Source organism: Nesoenas mayeri, assembly GCF_963082525.1.
Source record: "Nesoenas mayeri genome assembly, chromosome: 1".
Lineage (NCBI taxonomy): Eukaryota > Metazoa > Chordata > Aves > Columbiformes > Columbidae > Nesoenas > Nesoenas mayeri.
In genome coordinates, this window is record NC_137541.1 from 38566388 (window position 1) to 38580779 (window position 14392).

Genomic DNA, 14392 nt, shown 5'->3' on the forward strand with positions numbered 1-14392 from the left:
AGGTGACATAGCAAATTGCCCATCAAGGGCAAGGGATTCTTTGTCTCTTTTTGAAGTCCATCTGGGAAGTTTTTCAAAGTACAGCGAACAGCTGAGCATGCCTTGTACTTCCTTATCAGGGAAGCCGTGGGGTCTTCTTCACCTGCTGTCTCCTAGAGACAACAGAGCAGTCCATATCTTGATGCAGGTAGTGAAGAAGAGGATGAGAGCAGAGGTATATCTCTCCCAGCCTCTCAGCTGCAGGCAGGCTCAACTCCTTGGAGTAGCTCTTCTGAGGTGAAATCCAAGCCAGTGGCTGACCTCATAGCTGGGACACATAATGACAATCATGCTGCACAATGTAAGGTCAGGCAACAGTATGGGACCAGGACAAAGGGGAAACTCCACAATTGTACAAGCAGAGGTAGGGAATAATTAGTTCTGGGTGATACTCACAGGGGTGACGTAAGTACCGACAAGTTTGAAATCCTCGACCTTTTTGATGTAAAAATTCTGAGAATAAATATATTTAGCACAGGGCTGGTATTTTCCTGCTGCTGAATAGTCCAGGAATATGGCAAGAAAGTGGACAGACAGTAGAGATGTTGAATGCAGGGATGGATATAACTAGAACAGCATGTCTACCCTTGCCTTGCTACTTTTCTTCAGTGGTGTGCTGCTTTTTCTCAACCAAGATCAGCAAACGCAGAGGAAAAATTAAAAAAATCTGCCTTTGCCATCCTCATTCTTTGTGAGTCGATTGAGGTTTCTTTTTCAGCAAAGGTGCTGATTTTTGTGTTAGTTTTCTGGGCTCATTCACCACATCTTTGCTGCTAATTAGGTAACGGTTTCCCTTGAGCAATGGAAGGAATGGGCAGCACGTTTGCGAAGTTTTCCACTAATACAGGATGTGGGATGAGCTATTCTGCAATCAGCTTATCATAGTCAAATAACCGTGTTTTGCCAACAGGGTGAGAGAGGCTTTCGATTTCATGAAAAATATTGCAGCAAGAATGGGAAAATGTGTGCGTTCTTTTTACTGCCATCATCAGACCCGGGGTGAAGAAGGAGGGGGGAGGGGATTTCCCCAGTATTTTTAACCCAATAATGGGGATTTCTTTTACACTGCCCTGCTTACACAGCTGACACAGCTGGCTCTGAGTTGACCTTAGAGATTTGTGTCTAAAACTGGACTGAGTAGCTCAGGAGGTAATGTCTGATTAAAACCTGAATTGCGGACATCACATTAAAAATTAGACCTTTGGTCGGTCAGGAGATGTCTTCACCCATTTCATCATCAGTCTCAACACTGTGCTACTGTTCCTTGTATAAAATTTAATATTCACTTTTTCAGGTATTTCTCCCTCCCATTAGAGGGTTTTAGGCTGGGATGAGGTAAATGGACCACGTGCCTGCTCAGCCACAAAGCTAAGTGTTATTTAGATGAAGATGCAGAGTGTGGATACACTGGCACAGCCTCCTGCTGGGAGCTGGGAAGAAGGAAACAAGCTGGTGAAGTTTGGGATGGCACTTGAGCAGTGTGGGAAAGGGTTTTTATGCCATTATATCCAGTAATAGCTGAGAAACAGGTTCAGTTGTGAAGGTGAGTCCTTGTTGGCCTGTATGTCTAAGAATCAGGCTTCTACATCTCCATGAGCTGTGTAGCCACTGAACAGCCTTAATGTGCCTTTATCATTCTCCATGTGTTGCTTCACTGTCCACTAGCCCAGTTCACCAGAAAAAAAAGTCCTCTAATTTCCAGTGGTCTATTTCACTAACACTTTACCTTGAGAACTAATTCTACCTATGTAGCCATCCATGAATTTACACCTTGTCCATCCTATCCCTTTACTGTTTTTGTAGCCCTGGAGTAACTTGGTTCTCCAGACTCATTAAAGAACAGTCCCAATGGATTTGATGCTGAAGTTACATTCATTTCTTGAATAGAAAAAACGTTCATCTAGCCTTCCGTGAAGAGAAGGCCTTTCCCACCTGTGGGTTTCCTCCAGGCAGATCCTAGACAGAGCAATGGCTGTACTGGCTTTGGAGGTCCCTCAGAGAAAGGTAGGCACCAGTGTTTGGGTCCTGGCTGGAGAAGGCTGTTCTGCACAAATCCTCATTCTGAGTTTGCCTTAGAGGTGGAGGCTGAGAGAAAGAGGAGGTAGCATGTGCTGCTGGTGTACAGGGGTTATTTGAAGGGACTGCCTTTCCACTCCCCTCCATTACATCGATAGTACTGCTGTCATGAAGGTCTGGTGGGTCAGGAAAGTCAGTGTCCAGCTGGCATGGGGCCTCAGCAGGTTGTAAAGCTGCTTTGTCCATCACCTTCTCATCCTGTTTCAGAACTGGTGTTGGTGAGGTGCTTTCCCTTGACTGGAGAGCCCCAGAAATAACCATGGCCCCTTGGGCTTCACCTTCTCTCTCCCCCATGAAGGAGCTGTTTTGGAAGCCTTGGGTCGCCTTGATACAGTGAAGGAAGTTGTGGGACAACACGGGCATGTCTTCTGCCAGTGTGCAGAGGTCTGGGGAGGGGAGAGCACGGTAAGACTCGCTGTCCTCACTGCTACTGCCCTCCTGGGTGAAAGGCTCATATGTGAAGTAGACCTGACAGGACTCGATCTCAAAGGAGTTGGGAAGGTGGAAGAAGAAGTAGCCTTGGTTGGTGAAGCAGCTGGATACTGAGTTCCCACTGGTTTCTAAGGGTGGATCAGGAGTCAGTGTTCCCTTGGAAAGTAGGAACTGGGATTCCTGGTCATTCTTCTGCATCACCTCCAGCATGGAGATCTCCGGGGTTGTGCTGTTCACACAGTAGGAAGATGTGGAGAATGGAGAGGAAAGCCATTTCTGGTAGGGAAAAAACACAGGAGAGCGACTGTTACATCCAAAGTATAACACTCAGTGAAAAACCAAAGTTTTCCACTCCTGAGCACCCACAGCAATCAAGTAACATTTTGTCTGTCCAGGCAAGAGCTGCCGGAGGTGGTGGGGAGGGAAATTCACATTCATGATGTCTCATCTGCAGGATTTTCAGAGAGAGTATATCTGTCACTTCAAAATCAAGACCAGATCTTGCAAGTCTATGTTTCGAGATTTCTGAAGTGGGGGATGGAGAATGAAAGATTAAAGTGATATGAAGGAAAAAGATTGCAAGACCATAAGATAAGTGAAGGTGGAAGAAAGAAAAGCAGAACTAAGACATGTCTCATGTGATCTATTCGTAGGTGCTGAACCAGTTTCTGATACATCTACATGGCTCTACGCAGATTTCTTATCTAAAGTGCTCTTCCAAGACCCTTGTGCCTAGATTTCCACACTCACCATGAGTGACATCCTGTAGTGCATCATTATCCTTAAAAATAAACTGGTTTTGATAACATCCAACTTCATTGCCTTCATGGCCTGTAAAGCCAATTCTTCTAGTTTTCTGCACGGAGGAAGTGTGGGTGCCAGCTGAACACCCCTGCCCCCTCCCCCCTCAGCCCTGTACTCTTCCCCTCTAGTTTAAGCTTGCTAAGGCTTTTTGCACTTAGGTTTTCCCAAAGCTTTGCTGTCCTCTGGAACCTCTGCAGTTTGTTTCCACCCTTCTTAAAGCAAGATGCCTCTTGGGATCACCTGCCGAAATGTCTCACATCTGACACATCCTTTAATACTGCACAGAATGGTAGTTGCCTACTTGCAGCTGCCCATATTCACAGAGAGATCATGGGAAAGGAGAAAGCAGGGGTGGAGAAAGAAGAGAAAAAAAAAAGACAACAGGAATGCAGAAAACAGCTAAGTGCCATCCAGTGTGAGGGCAATTCATATTAGGAGCAGAGGAAAGGCTCACAGCCAGGAGGTGGGGATCACAGCAGGAAAAGTGGGGAAGAGCTCGGCAGCCTGGGGCAGGCAGGGAAGGATTGAAGTGGGGTGCAAGGGGATCTGGGAGGCCAAGCTCCCTCTTGCAGGTCCCTCATTGTCTCTTAGGCTCCCTGTTAGGGGAGCAGGGTGATGAAGTTTGAGTGATTTGCTGTTTCTCCGTTCTATAGAGACACTTCAGCCGAGTGTCAGGTTTTAGAAGGACAGAAAACAAAACTCGAGGGGAGAACCCAGCAGCTGATGCTACAGGCACATGTGTTGTGTGTGCACATGTAGATTTGACAATGGAGTGTCTGTCTCGGGCATGTGCAGCTGGACCCTCCTTTCCCTCACTTCTCCGTCAGAATCCCTCGGCTCCATCCCAAGTCCCATACCTGAATGTCACCTCCGTGAACTGAAACGAGTGGGGGAAAGAACTTCTCAGGGTCTGGGATGTGAATCTTCAGGATCTTCTTAAACCTTGAGAAAAGAAAATGAGAAGGAAGAATGAAGCAGGGCCTGATTCTGACCAATTGCAGTGGGGGGTAGGAGAGAGCAGCACAGCTCATGGCTACTACACTGGTGTGAGGGAGACGTAAATTAAGAATAAGTCTGAGGGCTTGCCTTGCTCTTGAGCGGCCTAAAACACAGTAGCTGAAGGATGAGAGATATGGAGACCAGGCAGCTAAACCCAGCATTGGAAAATACATTCCCCTCAGCCTTTTCCCTGGGGAAGCACAACCAATCAACAGTTTCTTCCCTGCCTTGGCTGGTCACCTTGACCTCTCCACCTGCCCCCCTCCCCTCCTGCCCTGATGACAAGATAGGAAGGTCTCCCTTGTTTCCAAGGTCCAGCTGCTGTGAGTTGCCCCCTCTTTGCTTTGCTGTCATCAAAATGACTCAGAGGACCACATGGCCTGAATGGGACCATCGCTAGCAAAGCTGTGCCACAATTGTCCGTCCTGTTAGTAGAACACTGCATGGTATTGCTGCCTGTGCAATCCATCTGAGCATGCCTTGTGTCCACCCAGTGGCCTCTACTTTACTGGATCCAATGAGTTGTCATCCTGAGGCAGCATGAATTGATCTGATCTGCTCCTCAGTCTCTCAGAGATGTCGGCTCTTTGCTGAAGCTTTGCTGTGAGATGCTCTAAGGAAAGACCCTCGTGACCTCTGGAGGCAATCCGTGTGCTCTCTGAAGCATCATTTGCTAGTTCTTGCATATAAACTAACTTACATCACTGCAGAAGCTATTTTTATTCATGCATGTCTAATCCTTGCTTGGATCTTACCTCAGCATTATCCTCTGTCCAATTCTCGCAGGTTAATTATACTCTGTGGAGGAAGGAGGCACTTTTATCTCTCTCAGTGCCATACAGCTAACATTTCCTCACCTTTGTGGTATGACTCGAGGTAAAACACAGTGACTCGTGGCTTTTCTCAGTATCCAACTTCCTTCAACATGCTTCTCCTTCTGTTCTTATAGAGAAGCCGTCCCCACCTCTGCTGCCTCAACCCTGAGAACATTTCTCCCTGCTTCCTGCCATGAACATCAGCACCCTACTTCTCTGTCCCTGTCCTGAGATGAGAAAACCTGAGGCCATTTCTAACCTCACCATGTTGACAGGTCACCCTCTGTATTATTCCATGGGCTAACCTTGTGATATACTTTCAGTCCCGAATAAAAGCAATGTCTGGCTAGAAACAAGGACAAAAAGGTCTTTAAAGCATCATGTAGGTGTTTACCAACATACTCCAGGACTGAACAGACCACGGAGAGGAAGACTTGTACTCCTCGCTTGGGAGTTTTGTCTACAGACCAGAAGTCCCTACGTCCTGTCTGAGCTCTTGCTGGAGTGTTTGAGTATGCGAGAAGGTAGTGGTACCTAGGCTTGCTTGGTCCTCTCCACTGAAGGAGTGCTCAGCCCACTGACCTGATTTTTAAGAGGCGATTTTGTGCGTCCCTGCCAGGGAACAGCACTTTAACCCATGGGCAACAGAAGCGCTGAGTCATCTGTTTTTAATTTAGCCAGGGCACAGCACCAGATCACAGGAGTGTGGCACAATACAATGATGGTGCTGAAACCACATCATCTTGAATGGCGATGTGCCTCCCCAGACAAATGTCAGCCTCAAAAGGTTGGGATGTAAACCATATTTTAAAGTCACTCCCTATCCTGAGTAATGCCATGTAAAAAATAATCCGGGTTTTGAGAAGACACAAGATACAGAAGAGGAACAGAGAGGAAAACTTGGTTCTCATTTACCATTTCAGGGTCCGTAGATTAATAAGGAAGGCAGTCCCAATGATCACGAAGATGCAGGTGCTCACTATAAGAGCTGGCAAGACCGGCCGGGATGTTTCTACAAGATGAGAGAGAACAAGAGAGTTGCTGTAAATATTTTGCCAGAATTCTGGAGGTAGGACCTGCATCAATTCTATGCCTGTTCAAGCTGATCGAAGAGGGCCTTTTTTATAATAATGTATAATATATAATACTATATAAAATTATAATATACAAGTCAGACAAATGAGTTCTGCTGTGTTGTGTAAGATGCCTTTGAGCTGAGATGGGTTTCAGAGTCTACTCAGCAAGGCTTAGAAAATTTGTGCTGAGCAGTTTGAAATCCCTGTTCATAACAGCACCACAGCTGGGGGTTTCCACAGACAAGGTGCCACAGTATACTGGTTGAAGTGTCCATCAACCTGTCTGTTTTGTTGCAAAGGAGTGCTGGGAGTCCTAAAATCAACATGGCACTTGAAACACCATTATCAGTCAGTGGTGGAAATAGAGGCATGGGGTTCATGGGTCTTTGAGAAGGCAGGACGACCAAGGATAGAGAAGGTTAGAGGTCAGGGAGCTGACTTATTTCTTTGAAGACATGTAGAAAAGCTTTAGGAAGCTAGGAATGTTGCAGCTTTCCACTACATAATGGTTTTGGTACTTGGACTGTGGAGTTAGGAGAAAGAGACTGAGTTCCCACATTGCCAGAGCTGCCAGCACTCCTCAGGCTTGTCTGGCATTATCTCATACTTTTCTTTTCACACACATCTCCCCAATGAACTTTTGTTTGGTTTTACTATTCTGGTGCCTGTTTCCTCTGCCTGCCACTCACATTTCCCTTCATCCCTACTCTCCCTTGGTCAGGGCCTGCAGAGCTCCTCTGGGGTAGTTGTGAGGGAGCAGAGAAAAATAAAATAAGGAGGAGACATTTTTAGGACATTCTTTCTTTGCCTGTCCTTGACATGCTACTCAGATCACTTTGTCTCCTCTGTCTCTGGTACCTTGGTTATCTTTGGGTCTTGGTTGCTATGACAACTGGTTGCGGCTGTATCCTATTCATTGACATCACACACTGTCAAAATTTGATCGCCACAGCAACACAGCGCCCTTTCTAAACATAGCTTCTCTGTTTATACCAGCACCAGGCACAACACGGGGGAGTGAGGGCTGAGCAGGGGCAGAGTGGGGGCGAGATTAGAAGGAATAACCTCTATCTGCTTATTTTTCGGAAAAGAAATGACAGAGACCACAGCCAGTGACTCACCAAAGAGACTTGCTTAGGGCACTGTCTTTCAAGGCTGGAGGTGTCCTCCATGCTGTCATTCATGGAAATGACGGATGCAAGTCTCAGCCGATGTTTTTGGAAGGGACTTACATGCATGTAAGTCTTTTTCATTCTCTGTGAGACTTTGCTTCCTAGGCTCAGGTCTCCTTTTCTTCAAGAGCTGAGTGCTCTCTTTCACTGCATTTCAGTGATCAATGGCTCCAATGAAGTGGGTAATTTTAGAAAGCTGGATTTATGTTCCTAGGTCACAGGAGCACCTGGGAAAACGCCAGTTCTGGCCACTGCTTCTGCAGGTCAGACATCTGGCCTTACTGCTCTGGGCAAGCAGTCCCTGATTTATGTCTTGTGGATTTTGACTGTCTTCTGGAAGTCAGAGGGGCTCTATTGGGGTCAGGGGGTCTTTTCCCTTAAGCCCTGTTGAGCCATTCTGACCTAACAGATTAGGAGAGACAGATCATTTCTGACCTTTCTATTGCTCTTTGATTAACACAATCCTCCCTATCCATCTTCATCCAGCTTCTCAGCCAGTTTGGCCCTTCTACTTTGTTTTCCCTGTGTCCCCTTTTTCCCCTCCAAGCCAGACTGCCTGACTCTGATCCTTACGGTCAGCGTGTGTCCTCCACAGTATCGTCTCGCTCCAGTCGCTCCACACGCCTTTGGAGGTACTTGAGGCACCTGGCCTTGCACGGACAGCTGCCTCATATTTCAAGTCAGGGGAGAGGCTCTCAAACACCACCCACATCTGGTCCTGCACAATGGTGAAGTTCCTGGCCTCCTGTGAGTAGGGTAAAATTAGAGCATCATCAATACCCTGGTTTACAGCCTCATGTACTCATCTTTTCCAAAGCCCTCAGAGAGGACCTGTCTCAGATCCCTGCACCTTGTGCACTGCTTGTTCACTCTGAAGGACAAGTCTTATTCACTTTGCTTTTTTCATCCCTTTCAGGTCTGTCCTGGACCTATCTGTATGTCTGAGACAGCACTAAGTAAAACAGGATTCCTGTCTGCCTCCATGTCATCACCAAATGCTGGCAGCAGGTCACACAGATAAGAGGGCAGGAGGTGTCATCTACTCTCCAGCTTCACCAAAACTGGCTTTGGCCTGAGGGGAGGCCCAGGAACAAGCACTGGGTGATGTAAAGAAGACCAAGATTCATATGGTAACAGGTTCAAGTGCCTCACTCCATACTCACCTCCCAGGACTGACTCGTGGTTCGGTACCGCACTTGGTATTCCCGCTCCCCATCCAAATAGTGGGAGGAAATATTCAGGCTCCATGTTAAGTTGTAGGTGTTTTCAGTTTTTCTAACCAGCTGAAGGTTTCCTGGAGGCCTCAGCTTTACTGGAAAGAGAGAAGGAACAGGGCTGATGCCGCTGCATTGTCTGTCCGTGACAGGGCTCCACTGCAAACCCCATTGCAGCAGGGCTGGTGTCTCGGCTGTGCTCACAGACTCCAGCCAGCCACAGCCACGTGAGATGGCTAGTGAGTTCTCCCCTCTCTGTTCCTTCTTCTTCCCCACTGTCACTGCAGGCAAAAGGCCTGTTGTCTCCAGACCAGGTTAAAGCCAGCTCCTCCTGTGAGACTATGAGAGTGGCGCTTGCAGTCAGTGCAATCAATCCCACATGGCCACGCATTCTGTCTTGTAGAAGTGACCCACAGAGCAGTTGTGCAGACAGGAATGGAGCGTGGTTGGGGTGACAGCTGCTTTTCAGCTGCAGCCACAGAGGATGGAGTTACACAGACTGTCTGGGCTGACCCTTCCCAAAGCCTGACTCCAGCCACGCCTTCCTATGCCTCACCTTCCAGCAGCCCTGTTGGACCTCTCCTTGAGCAAGGCACACTCAGCCATCCAGCAAAAAAAAAATATTACTGAAGCAGATGTTTTTCTGCTGGTTTAGTGAATTGAATCCTTTCAGCAAAGACTGATGCATGGCAAAGCTGGCTTAAAGGAGGGCAGTAGCACATAACTGGTAAGAAGGGCAAGGGAAGAGCAGTAAGACTTTCCTTCCTTGTTGCAGCATGCATTTCTCAGGAGGTCACCTGAGATGTCATTGCCATTTTGAAGCCAGAACTCCTAGTGAAAAGCACTGTCATTCAACAGTGTCTTAGACACAGGACAGGGCACAAAGTGGCTGGCATGACATTGCACATTAGAGGTGCAAGTGGTTCATCTGGGCTAGGTATAGTAGGCAACAAGGAAAAGAGACAAGTCTAAAATCAGCTATGGGTGTTGCATAGGGGTGGACGGGGAAGAGAAATTAGCTATTGTGGGGAAACTTCAGAAACTAAAAGACAGATGAGTACTCACTATTTGCAAGTGGACTGAAATCTTCTATTTGCACAGGTATAGACTTATTTTCTCCAATCTGGCAATGGACGGACATGGCAAGACGGTCTGCGGTGGTGAAGCATTGAGTCTGAAAGGAAAATTTACCATTAGTAACACTGAAGCCTCATCAATGAACATTTGTATTTCTAAGCATTGCCTATGTATAAGAGGTTTACGAATACTTGACAATAAATATGGATTATATTTGTGGCTGAAAGGCATAAGCCTCAGTGGTCAGTGCATAACCAAAGATTTATACTTGATGTAGCTGGATTCTTTTGGTTCATTGGTGAGATGGGCACAAAATATTGTGACATGCTAGCTTGCTAGGCTTGCTGTATGTGCTAAGCAGGAAGAAAAGTTACTTTCTATGGGTGACATTTATCGGGAAAAAAATTTTTACTAAAACATTCTGTGTTCATTGGTAACATTGAGCCAAGATTAGTATTAATTATTACTCTTGAAATGCAATGATACTAAAGGGCCACATACATCATGTAGTATTAAATTAACAAATGAAAATTAACTTGATTAGAAAGAGAAGATTTTTGAACTAGCAACTCTGCAATTTGTCTTTGCACGTAATGTACAAATGTAGGACAGTTTGTCATTAGAACTGGTTGTGACTATCAATATCAGAATTAGCTCATATTTAGGTGAATTTTTTTCTGAAAACTCAAGGATACAGTAATCTTGGATATCACTGAAGGAAGTACATACGAGTCTAAAAAAGACTGATTTAAATAAAGAATAACAGCCAGAGGATTTGCATCACCATTAGCTCTAGTGATACACTGCTGTTGCACCTTGTATTTGACACATCTAATCAGACTTTACTGTAGTTAATGATCTGTAAGATGGTACTGACCTCTCCAAGAAAAATGAGGTCAAGAGGTGACCTCAGAGCTGGTGGTGATGTCCATCCCTCCTCAGAGGGATTAGGGCCAAACCCAGGTAACTGGCACATAAGAAACTGTACGTGATCTGTCTGTCCTGCATCTCTTCTGCATGTATCAGGACAGCATGGCCTAGCTCACAATGAAGCCAGTCCTTCCTGCAGCGGAACCCACAGGGACTGTGCATATCAGCAACACACAAGAGCAAGCCAAGCACCAGAACTGGAGTCAGGGATTAGGTTTGGGTTTTTTATACTGCTTCTGTGTGTGACACTGTTTATACACCCAAAATCCACATACAAATCCTTCCCACCTTGTCATTTGCCAGGACATTCCAGATGAATTACTCACATTACTGTTTTTGCTGAAGGTCTTGATGCACCTCCTCAGTCCTGTCATGTGTTCTGCCTTGGGTAATTCACAGTGCTCCTTGAATTTTTCAGGTAAGGGAAATGACCTGGGGTTTAAGTAGGAGAACTCCAGTGAGCCAAGGAGGCTATTTTGTATTTATGTAATGCTAAAGGCCTTTCAAACATTTTGCATCCTACCATTTTTGCTGAACAGGTTACAGGAAGGATGTAATTCCACTTTCTCTCCCCACTGCATCACTCATCCAAATTTTATGTGCTGGCATATGGGGAGTCAATGCATCCCAATTATTTCAAGCCAAAGACAACAGCAGGTTTCTGGTTTCCAAGTCTTCACAGAAACCTCTGGCTACCTGCTCTGCTTCCTGTTGATACCAGAGGGCACACGGAACCCAAACACAGCTGCTGGCCACAACTGCACCAATGTTGCCCTGGAAGACAGGTATCTGGTATCTGTTTCAGCCTCTCTATAGTTCACAGGTCTCCTTTCAAGCCACTGACAGTCCTGTAGGATCTCAGATACCAACTGAGATATCGATTGTCTGAACCAGGTCACATCCCAGTCAGCCAGAACTGTACATCACACTTGTCAGTGCTACACCATGACCTGTTTTCTGCTCTGACAAGCGTGGCTGGGTGGCCTGAGCTGAGCTATGGCACAGAGGGTGACAGGGCAGAGAATATCTGGGAGGTTGCAGCTGAGGGGTTATCAGACTGAGATGCCTGCTCCATCTGTAAGGTCAGATCAAGGCCGGGACTTGCTGACTGTGGGGAGAAGTGATGTCCTATGGCTGTGGTCAAGCAATGGCACAATTCCAAATTCAGCTCAAATTCCATCCCCCTTCTCTGTGATTCTCACTCATGGAGCAACATAAATCTTTTGGCTTTCTAGGTCCATTCACCAGACCCTGGAATATACTTTCCCTTGTCCCCCCATTGGAACTGTCTCTATGACAGTCACAAAAAACGCACCGACTGCAAGAATCATACTGAGCTATCCTTATAATGAGAATCCAGGGAAGCCATGGGGTAAGCGAGCAAGTCTCTTGACTGGAGATGTTATACTTGGAGATCACAGAGACTCAGTCAGCTGCCACTGCAGTACTGGCCACACACCAACCTCTCTGCTGGGAGACATGTGGGAGAGGAAACCATCGGGAACTGGGAGAAATGAAACAGCCAAGGGAGGTAAGGGGAACAATATTTTCCTTCATTTATTGTTATTCAGGGTTCAACATCCCAGTTCATACTGACAACGGCAAATGGCCCCTGTACAACTTCAATTCAAACCTCCTCTGCCACCATCTCTATACATCCCCCTTTCCCATTGAAAATGCCTTTCTCTCTAGAGAGTGGCTATCAAGGAAGAGAAACTTTTTCTAAAATGAAGCACAGAAAGAACCATGGAGCTGGAAGATGGGCTATGCTAAACAGTTTGGGATTGTGAGATGACAAACACTGAGCCATGCTCAGCACCTCAGCCAACACAGGGTTAGAGACAGAGTTCCAGACAAAGCGCCTCAGCTACGTGACTCCGCTACACCTGGCCTGGGGAGGCGGAACTTACATTTTTGTTAAGTGCTAAACTTTCCCGGACACTTTTCATTCTAAACATTGGCTTTACTCAGCCTCTCCAGTCACTCACCTGTCACAAAAAGCTAACTTGGATAGAATCTCCAGCTGGCATGGTGCTTCAACCAGGTCCCTTCCTGGGTTCCAGTCACAGAAGAGAGCTGCCCGTGAGTCATACCAACAGGTTAGGCTGGAGGCACCTGCCGGCAGAGAAGAGATAGACAGCAATGTGGCTAAATTAGCAATGATGTTTGGCATTAACCATCACCCCAGATAGTTCTGCCCCATCCCAAAATACAGACTGGCTCCTCTGCTGGGTAACTGTCTCCAGGTAACAAAGGCAGAGCCACTCACTTTGCAATGTCCTTGGAGGTTATGTTCTCATAAGAAACCTGTAACTATTGCAACCCGCTCTGGCTGTATGTTACAAAACAAGCATTGCACAGCAACACACCATGGCAAACAAGCTCCTCCGGTTGATCCATCTCCCTATTCGCCTATCTGCCACGAGCTAAGGGAATCATTTCCTACCTTGTGCCGAGTCTGATGCCCGTGAGAGATGTGTGAGGCTGAACAGCCAGAGGTGACACAGAAGCAGCAAAGAGGGCTTCATCTGTACTGGTGACACACTGAAAGAGAGAAGACGCCCCCCCAATATAGCTCAGCAATGCAAATTAGGAAGATGTCATCTCACAGGAGGCATCCACTGTCCCAAGGCAGAACTCAAAGCCAGTGCCAATCTTCCAGGCTCAAACTCATACCCTTTCCACTCTGGATTCTGTGCTTTTCCCTCAGCACCTCATTGTTTTCCTGCCTTGGGTGCTTTTGCTCAGCACTAAAACTGTTCGTAGTACAACACAGGTGGGCTGTTTGCAGGAGTAAAGCCTTCTGGAAATGTGTGTCTCTGTGTAACCGTCCACTTGTATTGTTTCAGGCTGCTTGCTGACTCAGGTAGAGAGTGCTGCCTTGGTTGCGCACAGCTTGCGTCTTGAAGAGCTTCTTTTTTTGGTAAGCCCAAGGGCTGAAATAACTAGGTGCTTGCTGAGTAACAGGGGTCCCTGGCTGCAAATGACAAAAGTTAGTTGCAGAACTTGTGGCTTAAGAGGTAAATGTCGAATGGCTTGTTTGGGACAGGGATGGAAATCAGGCAGAAGAAGGAGTTTACCAAGTTCTGGAAAGTCAAGGTTTTAACATATCAGAAAATACTGCATAGTCATGCACAAACCATGCACCATCCTCACCATGTAGACCCCGCACTTCCTTGGAAGGAGCAGCGTTTTTAGGGGTAGCAGAAAATTTGGGCTTTGTAATTAGGAAACTTTGCAGCACCCCTCATCTACTTGTGGCACTCAGGGAGACTCCTTGTCTTACGAAACCTGTACAGCCACGTTCCGTATTAGACAGGCTGGGCTTACAGGCTTCTCATTCAAGCATCCCACTCTCCTCATACCCCTGGAAACCCAGAGCTCGAGATCTGCCTCTACCCACAGAAGAAGTGATTGCCCTCACCTCTCAGCAAGCCTGGAGCCCAGGCAGAGCTGGGCAAAACAAGACATAGTCCCGCTGGAGCCTGCTGGGACTGCCAGGGCAGCGGGAAGAGAGGGTTTATAAAGGGCTGGCATGAGGCATAACATTGATTCCCGTTGTGATAAAAGATTAGGTTCAGAGGAAGAAAAACATGACGACAATGATTAACAGACAAAGGAGAGAGAAAGAGAGAGAAAGCAAGCAGGCGGTGTGGTTGTGAGATGTGGAGTATGATTTGAGAGGACTGTGGAGAGACAGAGAGATAAATAAGTGCTCAGCCCTCCCCAACATCGAGATTCAGTTTGTCAGACCGAAA

The 14392-nt window shown here is 46.7% G+C and overlaps 1 protein-coding gene across 1 annotated transcript; it reads right to left on the minus strand.

Moving 5' to 3' along the window:
• Positions 1 to 1995: 1995 nt before the first annotated feature.
• Positions 1996 to 13198, minus strand: IL2RB (interleukin 2 receptor subunit beta; the record flags this gene model as incomplete). Its single annotated transcript, XM_080361469.1, has 9 exons — positions 13081 to 13198; positions 12623 to 12749; positions 10961 to 11066; positions 9693 to 9801; positions 8577 to 8725; positions 7987 to 8158; positions 6081 to 6177; positions 4209 to 4293; positions 1996 to 2823 (listed from the first exon to the last, which is right to left on the minus strand). The coding sequence occupies exons 1-9, from the start codon at positions 13160 to 13162 to the stop codon at positions 1996 to 1998; spliced, it is 1755 nt and encodes a 584-aa protein (XP_080217595.1). The 5' UTR covers positions 13163 to 13198.
• Between the last annotated feature and the right edge of the window lie 1194 nt (positions 13199 to 14392).